The 15,200-nt window shown below is 46.3% G+C and overlaps 1 protein-coding gene and 1 pseudogene across 1 annotated transcript; one reads left to right on the forward strand and one right to left on the reverse strand.

Moving 5' to 3' along the window:
• Nucleotides 1–3,569: 3,569 nt before the first annotated feature.
• On the reverse strand, nucleotides 3,570–7,869 carry LOC125506549 (polyubiquitin-like). The gene is made up of 3 exons (XM_048671339.1): nucleotides 7,357–7,869; nucleotides 7,201–7,273; nucleotides 3,570–4,833 (listed from the first exon to the last, which is right to left on the reverse strand). The coding sequence occupies exons 1-3, from the start codon at nucleotides 7,551–7,553 to the stop codon at nucleotides 4,183–4,185; spliced, it is 921 nt and encodes a 306-aa protein (XP_048527296.1). The 5' UTR covers nucleotides 7,554–7,869; the 3' UTR covers nucleotides 3,570–4,182.
• A 4,343-nt stretch (nucleotides 7,870–12,212) lies between these two features.
• Nucleotides 12,213–13,553, forward strand: LOC125507653 (annotated as a pseudogene).
• The last annotated feature ends 1,647 nt before the right edge of the window (nucleotides 13,554–15,200 follow it).

Below are 15,200 nucleotides of genomic sequence, written 5' to 3' on the forward strand. Positions count from 1 at the left end.
ACCGTCCCCAGATCCCCCAGGGGAGCCATCTTCTCAGTATCGCCCGGCGCAGCCATCAGGCAAAAGGACGAACACCTCCTGTGCGTGGTAGAGGAGCAGTCGAGGTTTCTCACGGATGGGTATGGGATCCGTAGCAGGAGCTTTCCTCTATATAGCAGGCCATCTAGAGGGATGATAAAACCAGCTTTAATCCCTACATAACTCCCATTGAGTGGGATCCAATTCTTCTCAAACTGAAACGGAATCCACGATTTCTTTTGTTCTTCAAGACTCTTAATGGCGGGGAACGGATGGGCTTCTGGAGACGAACAGCGACCTGGGTCAGGCGGCCCCTTGTTTCCTTCATCAGGATGTGGTGGTAATCTGGCTCTTACGATCTCCACACGCGCCCTCAAGGATGAGAGCTGAAACTTCAGGTTTTGGATGGTTTGCAGAGACGCTCTGAAACGGGAGGTGAGGGGAGGGAACGGGGAGGAAACTGGCTGGAAGGGGGTACAGGAGGAGGCTTCGAGATTGGTTGTCGAAGGTTTTCGGGTTTCAAGGATCCGCCAGTGGCGATTCTCATGGGAGAGGGGAGAATCGCCAATGGAGTCGCCATTGGCAGGTTTCGGGAGGGGAACAGACATCATTTCCGTATTGCAATAGCCGTTGTGATTGATAATGCTTGTGCAACTAACCCTTGTTGTGAGCATACACATCTTGTTGAGGAGAACACTAAGTTGAAGGAATAGATCGAGAAGGGCCTTGTGTTGTTCATACAAGGAGAGAAGAATCTCAACGACCTTTTGAGCAATCAAAAGGAAGTTGTGGCAAAAGAGGAACTTAGGTTTGCCCCAAAGTCAAATAAGAAAACAACAAGAAAAAGAAGAACAAAAATTCTACCCCTCTCAAAGAAGTATTTGTGAAGGAGAAGACTCCTAAGGAGAAGAAGAAGAACAAATGTGTGGGGAGTTTATTACTGGAAGATTTTAATGAGGCAACTACTAATAAAGCTCAATATTTATCCATATGACACTTTACCTCTTTTACATTTTTCTGTACGTTTTTCATAATTTTTAAGTTTTTATTTTATTTTTAAAATTTAATAGATTTTTTTCTGTATTTTAAAATATTTTTTCTATATCTCTTTCTTCATTTTCTTGTATTTATGGATTTTGAAAACACAAAAGGCCCAAAAGGCCTTAAATGAATGAAGGTCGGCCCGCAGACGCGCATGCCTTTTTAGGTCGTCCGCCAAGCTGATCCGGGAGCAACTAGTTAACGAGCACTCTTTCGGGAGCCTCACAACGATCATCGTCACTTGGCGCGCTCTCAGCCATTCGCCATGTGTTGCGCTCTGGACATTTCCTTCGGTGTTTTTCCGGGTTTTCCCGACGTTTTGGTTTTCCCCTGGTCTTCCTTAGCTTTTCGATAAAAATATCAAAAAAATGGTTTTTGCATGAAAAAATGTGTTTTCTTTTTTTCGTGAAAGTCACGATTTTTTTCCGCGAGAGGCATGGTTGTGCTTTAGCGAGAGTCACGGTCGTGCCTTTTGGAAACTGAAAAAAAAACGCGTTTTCTATTATTTTTTTTTCGCGAGAGTCACGGTTTTGCTTTCGCGAGAGTCACGGCCGTGCCTCTCGGAAACGCGTTTTCTGTTTTTTTTCTTTCGCGAGAGTCACTGTTTTGCTTCCGCGAGAGGTACGGTTGTGCTTTCGCGAGAGTCACGGCCGTGCCTCTCAGAAAGGGGGAAAAATACACGTTTTCTGTTTTTTTCTTTAGCGAGAGTCACAATTTTGCTTCTGCGAGAGGCACGGTTGTACTTTCGCGAGAGTCACGGTCGTGCCTCTCGGAAACGGAAAAAAACGCGTTCTTTGTTTTTTTTTCTTTCCATGAGAGTCACGGTTTTACTTCCACGAGAGGCACGGGTGTGATTTCGCGAGAGGCACGGGCGTGCCTCTTTCAGAAAGGGAAAAAAACCATGCTCCCGGTTCGGTTTTTTCACCCGGTTTTTTTTGTCCGTTTTTTTCGTAAAAAAAATGTTTATCAAAACCTATCAATATGGGATCTAGTTTTAAAAATCTCAACGCGAGGATGATGAAAACGGTTCAAGATTTGAACGCACGGTTTAAAAGATAAAACATTTTGAATAAACGGATCTACGGAAAAAAAGAAAGCTCTCAAGTTGCGACAAGCGGCATGCTGCATGTGTGCCACTTATCGCAACATGAGAAAATGAAGTGTTCTTTGCAACGAGTACTCTTTATTTGTACGGATCGGCACAACCCATGTAGGCTTTATAAAATGGCCGACATGGATCATGTGGTGCCTGGACTTTTTATAGGTGTGTCGGGCCGTGCCGACTCATAAAAATATGGTTAGGTTTCCTTATGTGAAAATATTCCGTGGATGTTGTTTCCTCGTGTGAGGCATCACCGAGCAGATTAGACGTCTCTCCTATCCTCGAGTCAAGTCTCTGGGGGTGAAAACTAAGATCTGTCTTGTCAAATCGGCATCGTTCTTCGGTGAAAGCATCGTTTTGGAGGGTCGACCTCTTGGCGGGAGCACCTGGTTTGTGGTGGAGTGACTGGTCCGGAGCTGGCGTGGTGTCTGCGGTGGTGCGTCCGTTTGACGGTGGTGGATTGTGTTGGACTAACGAACTCAGGTTCCATTTCAGTATCCCTTCCTTTCAACAGCTCAAAAACTCTACAGACCAACCCTGTCCAGATACATCAGGGGTCGACGACGAACGAAATGCAGCTCCACACATCTCTCCGCGACCGGGCGAAACTTGGATTTCACAAGGCAAACACACAGATAAATCATATTCAGATGGAAGCACTTGCGACACAATCGAATCGAGCATTGTGCTTGCTGTACATTGCGTTCTTGCTGTCGGATACAGCAACGGGCAGAGTTTCAATTTCAGAGTTGGACTATATATATGGTGTCTCCTGATTTTACCTAATTAATCATCACCATTCTGTGAGCCTAGCTTGGGATTCTGGTTTGTAATGCAGTAGGAAAGGGTAAGTAGGTAACCAAGATGAGAGATCCCAGTTTTCAGAGCAATTATTTACTCAGCTGAAGGTATGGCTGAATGATCAAATTTCGGAGCAATTGTTTACAGTCCCGGGAAACTAACCACCGCAGATTAAAAGGGTATGAATGATTTCACAACTAAGTTAATTTACTCAACTGAAGTTACACAGAAACGAACCCACTTTCTTTTCAGAGCAAATAACTACTTCTGTCAATGTCTCTTATCGTTGTCTCCATCATCTATCTTTGCTCTGCATATGGTTTAGGGATTCTGAAATGGAACAGAAACGAAATGTAGCGAAAATTTACCTGAAGGAAACCCGAGCTGAGATATCAAAAAACATATGGTTTAGGGTGACTCTAAGCTACTTCCTTATGTCCGAAATATACTCTTTGATCCCATAAAAAATTGGATGGATTCACCTTACTGAACTTAATTACCTGCCGAGATATCAAAAAACTTAAAAGCACAGCACAATGCTCATAAGCAGTTAGTTAGATTCTTCTTTCCTAGTGTGACTTACAGAACATAGGATTTGTCATCAACGGAACAAACATATAGATTATTCTCTTCCTAACACCAAACTCAACATAACATCTTAGGCTAGCGACACCTTACTAACGACTCATATAACGACACCTTACTAACGACTCATATAACGACACCTTACACGTCGCACTGAAATTATCAAGTACTCGCATACAAGAACACATGTTACCAGCCCAGAAACTACAACAGTTCACCCATTTTACATCCTGCATTGTACCAAAATGACCCCACACATGCTAAACAACCTCTTCAAGTTCAACCTCGACCCATTCTGAGCTCTCACTAATATCACCATCAGTCAACGGCCAATTTACATCCATCTCACTGACAACCGGGAGGACGGATCTGCAGGACAAGGGTGCATGAATACAGGATCTCTTCAGCCAGGGGGGCGCCGCCAGGGTCAGAGAGCTGCTGCTGCTCCGGGAGAATGCCCACCTCAGAGTAAATCCACGCTTTGATGTCCTCAATGGTCTGTGATTGCATAAACGCATGCTCAATGATTTTCATCCAGCTAACCGTCCTGACAGAGATGCGCATGAGGCGTGACACAAGATAAATGGTAGACCCATTGGGCACGTCGTAGTCAGCCAAGGTGAGGCCATCGTCCATTACGTTCCAGCATAGATGAGACACTGTCTGCCTGGGGGAACGCCAGTTTCATTGAAAATCTTTACCTTCACACTGTATATGCTATCTTCTCCCTCAACCTCAGTAGTAATGATCTTGTCATTCAGTGTCTTCACCATGATGTTGATGTGCATCCGACCTCCCTCACACTTGTGGAGGCGCACCACAAGAAAAAGGGTAGATTCATTGTACACGTCGTAGTCAGCCAAGGTGCGGCCATCCTCCAGCTGCTTCCCTGCAAAGCAGAGACGCTGTCTGCGCGGGGGAATGCCGTTTTTTTCGAAAATCATTGCCTTCACACTGCTTATGGTATCCTCTCTGTCAACATCAATAGTCATGATCCTGTCAGTCAGTGGCCTGACAAAGATATGCATCCCTCGGGGCACAAGATCAAGGGTGAGGGCGGACTCCTCCACGATGCTGTAGTCCTCCAGGGTGCAGCTGCCCACCAGCAGCTTACTGCCAAATATGAGTCTCTGCTGGCCTACAGGGATGCCCTCCTTGTCTCGAATCTTATCCTTGACATCCCAGATTGTATCTGATCCCTTGACCTCAAGAATGACTGTCTTTAAACAGTGAATCTTTCTTTTTATGCGAAGATTTGTAGACTGGATCTTGACAAAGATCTCCATCTGTTGAACGAGCGCAGAAAACATATTAGCATCTTAGACAAACAGCTTTCATTAAATACACAAAACGGTAAATGAAATGAATAGTACCAATTTCGACAGATAGTAGAACTAAAAACACAAATCTGCACATTAACCGCAATAAATCATCAGGTTCCACAGTGATAACAGTTGGTGGTGCACAGGGTAATACATCTTATTCATATCAAAACGGGGTAATACGCCTCGTTAATATCAGAAGGACTAGTAAATTAACTATAAATATAAGCATCAGGACTGTTTGGTCTATGTTGTCAGTACTTCATAGATGATGTACAACAATTTTTTTGACAAAATCAAGTATCTTATAGAAAGTTGACAGATATTGTGATAAAAGACATACTACTCGAGAATCCTACAGATTAGCCCTTCCCATTTTTAAAATATGAACCAAGTAAAAACAAGTTCGATATTCTCCATCTAACTAGTAGTATATGATGCGCGTTTCCCCTCTTCGTGTGCAAGGTAAATTTATCAGGGAGTCTGTCCGCAATGTTGGATCTGTTATATTTGTGTCGAATATATTATGTACGCAAGGGGTTACGTGGACTTGGAGTTGTAATTGGTGTGGTTAGGTACGAGTTGTGTAGGAGTCGGACACTTGTATCCTAGGCCTCTTATATACGGAGGGGCACCGCACGTTGTAACCCATGACGACTTGATAGCAACAGGTACGCGGGGAGCTGACGGCTTGTGCCGGCGCCCGGGCGGCCGGTGTTACGGTATCTTGGGGAGGAGTGCCCGTAGTCATGTCCGGGAGATGTAGCCATATCAGTGAACCTCGTTAACAAATATCGTACCTTGGTGTGTCGTCTATGATCTTGCATTAGCGTTTTATTCTAACAAGTGATATCAAAGCATGGTTGCGAGAAGGCTATGCGGAAGATCATCCGGAGGTATGAGGATCATGCTCGACGGGTGCCAGGGAACGTCCGATTGGCGCAAGGTGGAGCATGGCGGCGATCGCGGATGCGGTCGGTGGTGTCGGACACTTCGGGCAGGAGGCCTGGACCGTTCGATGGGCTGCGGTCGGTAAGGATCGGCTAGACGTGGCGATCGGACCGGCGTAGTGGGTGTTGAAGACGTTGCGGAGGCGACGGATTCGGCTTGTGATCAGACCAGCAACCAGACGTGGGGGACGACCGGATAGATCGGAATGTGAGAGCATCGAGATGATGCGCTCGGTGTTATACAAGGGCAGCGGCACGGCACTGCGGACGGATTGTGTCGGCGACGCGGGTGGCTAAGGTATGGCCCGGCTCGTGCAAGGATTATGCGCGAGGTGGCGATGGTTCCGGCAGGGTTGGCATACGGTGGTTACGTGCGACAGGGCAGGTGACTGAATCGCTGGCGAGAACCAAGATCAGAAACAAGGTGAAGCTTCGTTGGATTAGCGGCGGATTTGTTTCGAGATGAACGGATCGAGAGAAAGCAAAGTTACGGTGTTGATGCTACGTACGCGCGCCTGGCGTGTTTCGGTAGCGTGCGGCAACAGATCTCCGTTGGCAGCGTGCGCAAAAGGCGTGGTAGTTCAGGAGTCCAGGAGATTAGCAATGGAGAGGCCAACGTTGCGATGCGTCTACAGATTGGATTTGCTGAGTTTCCATGTGCATGCACGTGGGTCTAATTGTTGTCAGACTAGTGCATAGTTGGATTAAGCAAAGGGAAATCTTTGTATGCGGCAGAGGCGTGATTGCTAGTGTTGTATTCAACTACGGCTGCTGCATGGAATTTGTGAGGCCGTGGCAGTTCAGACTCGGTTTCCGTGTCAAGGAAGGAAAAGAATGCCGGCTGACCCAGCGGACAGAGAAAAGGCTGGGGGCGACGAGGCAGCGAACGCACAGAAAATTTGTCTGCAGGTTCAGGAAAAGGTGGAGCAGTCGAGTTTGGCAGAGAGCAAGTTGATCTGCGTTACGGGCAAGGCTTCACGGTGATTTCTGAAGGGCGGACAGGGACGGTGCGGGTTTCAGCAAGTGTACCTTCAGGTGAGAGTTATCGGCCGCCGAGTCACTCTTTTTAAGTTCTGCATCAGACACAAAGGCAATGATATCCGTAGCAGCAGCATAAACCTACTAAATGAACTAAAATGGGATCGAGCCAAAAGTTCGAAACCTAAATTAACTAAAAGGGATCGAGCCGAAAGAGGGAAACCTAAATTGACTAGTAAAATGGATCGAGCCAAAAGGGGGAAACCTAGATTAACTAAAAGGGATCGAGCCAAAAGGGGGAAATGATGCCAATTTTTTCTTTCTCCCAGATTAAATCATTGAAAACAAGTCACGGAAAAGACTCAATTTTTGCGAAGAAGAGAGATTAGTCTCTACTGCTTACCGGCGAGCTTGGGGTTAGCACCGGGAGGCAGCTCCGTGTAGGCAGTCTTCCACCTCTCCCTGCTCGCCTCGGCCTTCAATCGCAAATACAGTAACGAGCAAATAATAAATGAGTGAAAACCCTAGAGGGAGGGAGGAAGGAGAGTGAGTGGATCACCTGGAGGAGGCGGGCATATAGGGTTTCCAACAGCTGGTGCTGGGCCTTGTTGGTCTCCTCCACGCGCGCGCGGTCGGCGGCGAGCGCCTCCACCCGCGGCAGCATCGACTCGAGCCGGTCCGAGAGACGCCGGACGGGATCGCCGGCGCCCCCGCCCTCCGCAGGCGGAACCTCCGCCCCGAACCGCCGCCGCTCATGGAGACGACGGATGATTTAGTCTTTACCCCTCACTTCCTTACGTGGCAGTGACCCTGGAGCGGAAAGCAGATGAGGTCAATGCATGTCGACGAGACTGGGGTCGATGGGAAGCTCGTGGAATGGGGGATCCGACGGTGTTGTGCGGGTGAGGAGGAGATTTGGTTTTCTCTCCGAGAGAAGCTCATCATCCATCCATGCCCGGCGGCAGGAGCGAGCCAGAGAGGAGAGGAGAGGAGAGGAGCGGAGTGGGGGAGAAGAAGAGACCGGTCCTCTTTGACCTGACCCCTTGACCGGGTCGTTCTGCCTTTCTCTCTTCCTCTTTTCTTTTTAGCACCACAAGTTGACTGATTTGCCCTTGATTTACTGTAACATGCTCCTTCCTCTTCCTCTTCCTCTTCCTCTTCCACCCCGCAATTTGGCGGCAAACTCCACGCCTGCCTACCGATGAGGTTGTTGGTCCCCTTTCCCATCACTTGCACTTTCTCTGTTTTGATGTTGTAGGCTTGTCGTTGGGGTTAGGGTCAACGTTTCATGTAACAGTGGTTCAATGAGACACCAACGACCCCGTGTATAACAAGTCTAATTTAGTAGGCAAATTGGCCTTGAGGATGTTTACACAATTGGGCAATTGGCCTTGCTGTAGCATACATAATTCACTCCATTATGTTTACAGGTTACAAGTTGAGGTGTAGGCAGCCATGGAATGCGTGAAGGAACGGAATGCTTATTTGTACATACAGCCTTGCCTGATGGTCAAATGTTATGGCTTATTTTGGTCTCGGTAGTATATATGTATATATATGCATCTGCTCATCTTGTATTCAATGTGAACTCTTTCAAAAAAAATCGATGTGAACAGAAGGTGTACTGACTATATATATTGAAATAGTATATATGCTTTAGAATTTGAAAACTATTGTGTTCTCTGGCCCGCCCAACTTTTCTTTTCAAGCTCCGCCACTGTAGCGTGACACCAACGACCCAGTGTATAACAAGTCTTTTTTCCTTTCTCTGTGCCCACCCCGACTACGAAAGGAGTTCTTCTTCTTGGGCTATGGTTCTAGGGTTAGCAACACCATGGTAGAGATTATGAAGATTGCTTCAAGAGCATTGTTTATGACAACGTTTGCGGGTACGGTGAAAGACGCTAGTTGTGTATGAATCAGACAAGCGGGTCGTGGAAAGGCGGATTTGGCGAGGATGAAGCGGTGTGTCGGGTGTATAGAGTTGAGAAACATATGGACAAATCGCCGTTCGTGGTGCCGCGGAGACGTGGACTGCCACATCCGCATCAACCATCTTCATCGACTCAAATCAGAAAGCCTATGGGCGATGGTGCATCCAAACTCCGTTGGATACCTGAAAAACGCCTCGGCCACGCTAGATTTCGACCAAATGTGGTTATGTTGACATCTTTGTTTCTTCTTAGGTTGTTTTCTATGTATTTCAACACAGGTATGTCCAGTGCCGTGCAGTTGGTTTCTCTATATATATTTTAAATGCAGGTACCAACTACTCCCTAGTCCCATGATATAAGATATATTATTACAACCCATATATAATAAGATTTTATATTACGGGGCGAGGGAAGTGATAATTTGCGATTTGAAGTAGCTTAATAATCTCACCCTGGTTGGTTCCTCCTCCGCGCGGCGCTCACCTGCCGTTTCTAGATTGGCGCCGTCCACTCCTCCCCATCCTTCTGCCGCCTCTTCCGCGCACTCCACCCGGCGCCCCTCACCAGGATCTCGTTGACATCGTCGGGGCTACCACTCCCTCCGCTACTCTGATCCATAGGTCACCACCACCTCAGCCGTGGCGACTTATTCCTTGCCTCCCTCCCAGTGAAGGCCAGCACGGTAACGACCCTGGGGTATCACATACTATCGTGATGGTCACATCCTCCTACGGAACAAGCTGGATAGGCTATTCATGAACAAGCCATCCATCGCTGTCGTGAATCCAATGACCTGGCTCGTGGACATCATCTCATTGCCCCACCATGACAAGGCTCGTGAACGTCACAATTTCATGTTCCTTGGTTTCCACCTGCTTTGCTCCGATGAGAAGCCATCATCCTTCGACGTCGTCTGCATCGGCGTGAATAAGCTAAGGGTCCGTCTCTCTGTCTTCTCATCAGAGACGTGGCATTGGGTCGTCCCCTCCGTGGGTGGAAATCAGTGGACGCAACAACCTAACGTTTGACTTTGGCACGCTGGTGGATGGTTTTGTTTACCAGCCTTGCCATGGCCAAGGACGCATGATAATGATCAACATTTCCACCATGGATATCACATCGGTGGATCTACCCCTCTCAGGTGAAGGTGGATGGGTACAATTCCATGACTGGGGAGACTAAGGATGGATAACTCATCATTGTTTATGCATATGATGATTTATCCTCCATGCTTGGACCCGTGGTATTATCGGTGATGGAATTGTGATTTGCGTGCTGTGAAAGACAATCGGTTTGACTGAAATTGATCGGATCACCCTGGTTTGGATGGCGACCTCAAAGTTGTGCAAGTTAGGTCTGGATGTGTGTAATTGTCCCCTTCCGCTGCTGGTTCTTCTCCTTTTCACTGGTGATGACGGAGCTTGAGTTACTGGTCAAGGGATGCTTTGGTGGTCGTGCATGTCTATATAGTATGGCATGTCCTCCTTGTTTGATTGGTGATGATGGGAGCATTGGACATGATGGGGTTGAAGGTTCTCACTGAAGTTTGAAGTTGTTTGTCATATGAGGAAATGAATGAAAATATGTGGGTATGAGCTAACCATTATTACTTACTTTTTTTATGCAAAATAATGTCTAGTTAGCACTGAATACTGGAAAAACATTCCTTGGTGTCTTAAGTAATGATTATTCCCGTAGAAACTTTAGATGCTTTTAAAACTATATCGGTATAATTCTAGAGCTAATGAATTTTATGGAAGATTGCATTTTCATCTCCTGAAAACTTTCTATGGAATACTACCATGTTGCACGCTAAGCGCCATTAACTAATTTGGTTCTACCATTTCTGTTTATCATTTATTTAGAGACATGGCTGCTTTTTTTCTGGAAAGTAATTAATATTATGAACTTTTGGATGCACATATAGTTTGAAATATGAAGTTTTAAGATATGCACATGTGATTCTAGCAAGAGAACATGTATACAAATTCCTTGTTTTAATAGTAATTTTCTTCTTTACCATTTTATGTACTGCATAGTCTCTTCATCTTTGAGGATGAAATTTTTCTTATTTTTATTCACTGCACAATGTCTTATATTTTTACGATGTATTTTCAACCCTGCTTGTTTTTTATTGTGCGCATAACTAATCATATAAATCGGTCTTTAAGTGCTTATCTGTCATGTTTTCTTCTTCTTCAGTGTTCCCTGCCTTACTTTTGTGGTGGCTTAGTTGTGACTTGTTATACTTGTATTTTATTTCACAATGTTAGCCAATTGGTCCCTTACTTGACAAAATGTCAGAGAGTTTTGAAAGTAGTTATTGCTTGTTGTATTATTTCTTCATCTACTGTTTATCAGTGCTACTGTTTTGATCTATGCCTCTATATTAACAACAACCATTTTATGTTCAGTTTCAAAAGATCCCAAGCGTCAACTATGTTCAAAGATCCCAAGCGTCAACTATGTTCAGTTTCTTCGGAGTATAAGATCAGTTTATTTGCAAGGATGATGTTGTGTTTTAAATTATTTTTTGAAGAGTAGAATTGCATAAGTTACATCCTGAAGCAAAATGGTACCCCCTCTGTTCCATAATATAGTGCACCCGCGCTTCCCGAGATTCAAGTTTGACCGTAAATTTAACTGCCGAGACCGACTGCGGCGGGAGCAAAAATTATACCACTGAATTCGTATTTTCGATATGAATTTAGTGATGTAATTTTTGTCCCTGTCGCAGTCGGTCTTGTTGGTTAAATTTACGGTCAAAGTTGGATCTCGAGAAACACGGGCGCACTACATTATGGAACGGAGGAAATAGAATTTACACAAGATTCACATGCACTGAGGTCATGGTGATCCCTTCGGGCCCTGTTGATCCCTCGTGGGGCCATGCTGATCGTCAACACGTGGGCCATCGGTAGGGTTCTGGCCGGAGAGGTTCCTTGGCACCAAGGTGGACTTACGGGCCCGACAATTCTAGCTCATAATGTTCAGTGAGGAGGGTGTGCTTTGGGATCAACTTCCGCATATCCGGCATTGAGATCGCGATCGCAAACCTCATCGGGTGGTTCAACTTGGCGCCGCCGGAGGGTGCCGCGGAAGTGGACATGGGACATGGTTCCACTTTTCGTCTTGGCGATACTGTGCACATGATATTGGTCTCCGCGTATTCTGCTTACTTAATTGACAATTGTTGTTCACATGCAAAGACGACACGCTAATTGGGCAGTAGAACTTAAACTCGCGAGCCTCTCCATTTCGTATTGTTTAGGTTTAGACCAAACTATTCTCAAGTTGGTCGTGTGAGATTTGAATCACGAAATTCGCAGAGAAAATGTCAACATATGGTAGAGATTTCATAGGGTGGCATGCGTACCATACATGGGCTACAAACTTGGGCCCTGCGTCAACCCAGCCAGAATCTCCATCGGGCTCCACCACTCTCGAGCAAATGGGCAGCGGTTTCTGAAAAAAAAGAGCAATGGGCACCGAACTGCCGGCGGCGGATGCGCCACCAGCGAAACGTCCGTCGATCTCATCCACGACCACCACCCACGCTACTGCCGTCGACGGAACCATCATCACCATATCCTCGCTCGGCCAAGACCAGCTTCTCGAGATCTTCCTCCGCCTGCCCAACCTGCCGGCGCTCGTCCGCGCGGCGCTCACCTGCCGCCCATGGCTCGGTGCCGTCCGCTCCTCACAGTCATTCCGCCGCCTCTTCCGCGCCCTTCACCCAGCGCCCCTCCTCATCGGGCTCTTCATCGACATTGACGGCGCCGCCGTCCCCTCCTTCGTCCCCCTGCGCCGCTCAAATCCCGACGTCATCGCCGCCGTCCGCCGGGGCGACTTCCTCCTCACTTCCCTCCCAGTGAACGAAGACGAGGATACGAGCTGGTGTATCACGGACTGCCGCCACGGCTACGTCCTCCTGTGGAACAAGATCGTATGGAAGAATCCCACCGTCGCTGCGGTGAACCCCATGACCTGGGCCGTGGACGTCATCCCGGTGCCCCGCGATGTCTGGGCTGGGAGGAGTGGGAGACGCCGCAATTTCGCCTTCCTTGGTTTCCATCTGCCCTCTTCCGATGAGAAGCCCTCGTCCTTCCGCGTGGTCTGCGTCTGCGCTGACAAGCAGAGAGTTCGCGTCGCCGTCTTCTCGCCGGAGACGAGGGATTGGGCCGTCCACCCGTGGGTGCACGTCGGCGGTGACAACAGCCTAAAGTCCAGCGCCGGCACGCTGGTGGGTGGTTCCGTTTACTGGCCTTTCCACGGCGAAGGGCGCATGATAAAGATCAACACAGCCACCATGGATATCTCCTTTGTGGATCTACCCTCGCAAATCAAGGTGTACGGGCACAATTTCATGGCCGGGGAGACCAAGAATGGCCAACTCTGCATTGTCTATGCATCTGATGATTTCCTCCTCCGTGCTTGGACCCGTAGTCTAGACGCCAACGGAATTGAGGTTTGGGTGCTGCAGAACATAATCTCTTTGAGTGAATGAATTGATGAGATCACCGAGGGGTGTGCTGTGAACTTGCTGGTCGACCTCAATGTTGTGCAAGTTAGGTCTGGATACGTGTACTTGTCCGCAACGTGCATGACCCATCCTGGCACACTTCGCTGCTGGTTCATCTCCCTTTCACTCGAGACCGTCGAGCATGAGTTACTGGTTAATGGGTGTTTTGGCGGCTCTGTCTGTCCGTACAACATGGCCTGGCCTCCTTGTTTAGTTTGTGATGATGGGAGCATTGGGCATGAAGCTGAAGGCTCAAGGCTCTCACTGAAGTCTGCAGTTGTTTGCCATGTGAGGAAATGAATGAAAATATGTGGGTATGAGCTAACCGTTATTACTTACTTTCTTGATGCAAAATAATGTCTAGTTGGTACTGAAAACCGGAAAATCACTCCTTGGTGTCTTAAGTATTGGTCATTATTCCCGTAGAAACCTTTAGATGCTTTTAAAACTTCCAGTACAATTCTGGAGGTAATGAATTTTTGCAGATTGGATTTTCATCTTCTGAAAAGTTTCTATTCAACCTTGGTTGTCTTTATTGTGCACACGACTAGGAATATAAATCGGGTTGTAAGTGCTTATCTATTTCTTCTTCTGAATATGTTCCCCACCTAACTTTTGTGGAGGCTTATTTGCAACTTGTTAAACTTGTATTCCAGTTCACGGTGTTAGGCAGATGGTCCCTTAGTTGAAAAGATATTGGAGAGTTTTGAAAGTGGATATTTTCTGTTGCATTATTTCTGCATCTACTGTTTCTCGCCTCAACTGTTTTGCACCTGCTAACTTCGATTTATGTTCAGTTTTAATAAATTGGCAAGTGTCAACTATGTTCAGTTTCTTCAGAGTATATTATTGCAAGAAAGCTGTTTTGTTTTTTAATTATTATTTTAGAATAGTAGAGTTGTGCATTTTACATGCTGAAGCATTTGTACAAAAGGGTAGAATTTACACGATATTAACTTTCTTGTTTGATGGAGACTAACACGCTGCTTTTGTGATGCAACCGTAGTAGGGGAGATTTGCGTTTTTGGTGAAGAGGAGGCGAACCTGCGGATGGGCAGGCGTTTAACTGCAAAGGCGTTGTTCTCAGCTTCAAAGGCATTTATGCTCGCTGATCATGTAGAGTTTAGAACCAAATTCGTTTCATGATATGGATTTTAAGAAAGGACTAGCTCTTTGGATCCTCCTCACGGTTTATGCCTTTTTTGTTTTCTTTGGACTTGTTGAGCTGGTGCCCTCAGCAGACCCCCTTTTGTTGTGCTACCTCTTATTTGTGTACTTGAGTGTGGTTTGTGTTGCGTAGAGAGGATGTATTGATTGTCTCAAGTAGTGGTCAATGCTCAGAATGCTTCCTTGCCAATTGCCATGAAGTGTGTAATCTACCTGTCATGTCAGAAGATTGAACAACTGATCTTTCTCTCCTTTTCGATTATTTAACCGCATTCAGCCTTCAATATGCTGTCGTCAGATACAATATTTTCTCGTAAAGAACCAAAGATGGCTCTCTCTTGCAGAGATGTGAATCTGAGAAAGATCAGTTGTTCAATTTCACCATGTATGAACCTGTGGTAGGTGGCGTGTTACCAGTTGTAAAAAAAAATGGTAGAAACAGTACGTTTTGGTTTACTTATTACGCCAAAACCAGCAATGCCAGACGGGAATACTATGTTAAACCGTCCGTCAGGTCTCAAAAGATTTCACTGCTTCTACTTCTCCGACCCGACGGTTCACAACTTTAAAGGCAACAACATATGAACCTTTATCAGGCCAGGAATACTGCATTCATGTGATACAAGCATATGCATGGACGGTTCATAATACATACTCCCTCCGTTTCTAAATATAGGTCTTTTTAGAGATTTCAATATAGACTACATACGATATAGACGTAGTTTAGAGTGTAGATTCACTCATTTTATTCCGTACCTAGTTCATAAGGGAATCTCTAAA

This window comes from Triticum urartu, chromosome 5 (genome assembly GCF_003073215.2).
Source record: "Triticum urartu cultivar G1812 chromosome 5, Tu2.1, whole genome shotgun sequence".
Lineage (NCBI taxonomy): Eukaryota > Viridiplantae > Streptophyta > Magnoliopsida > Poales > Poaceae > Triticum > Triticum urartu.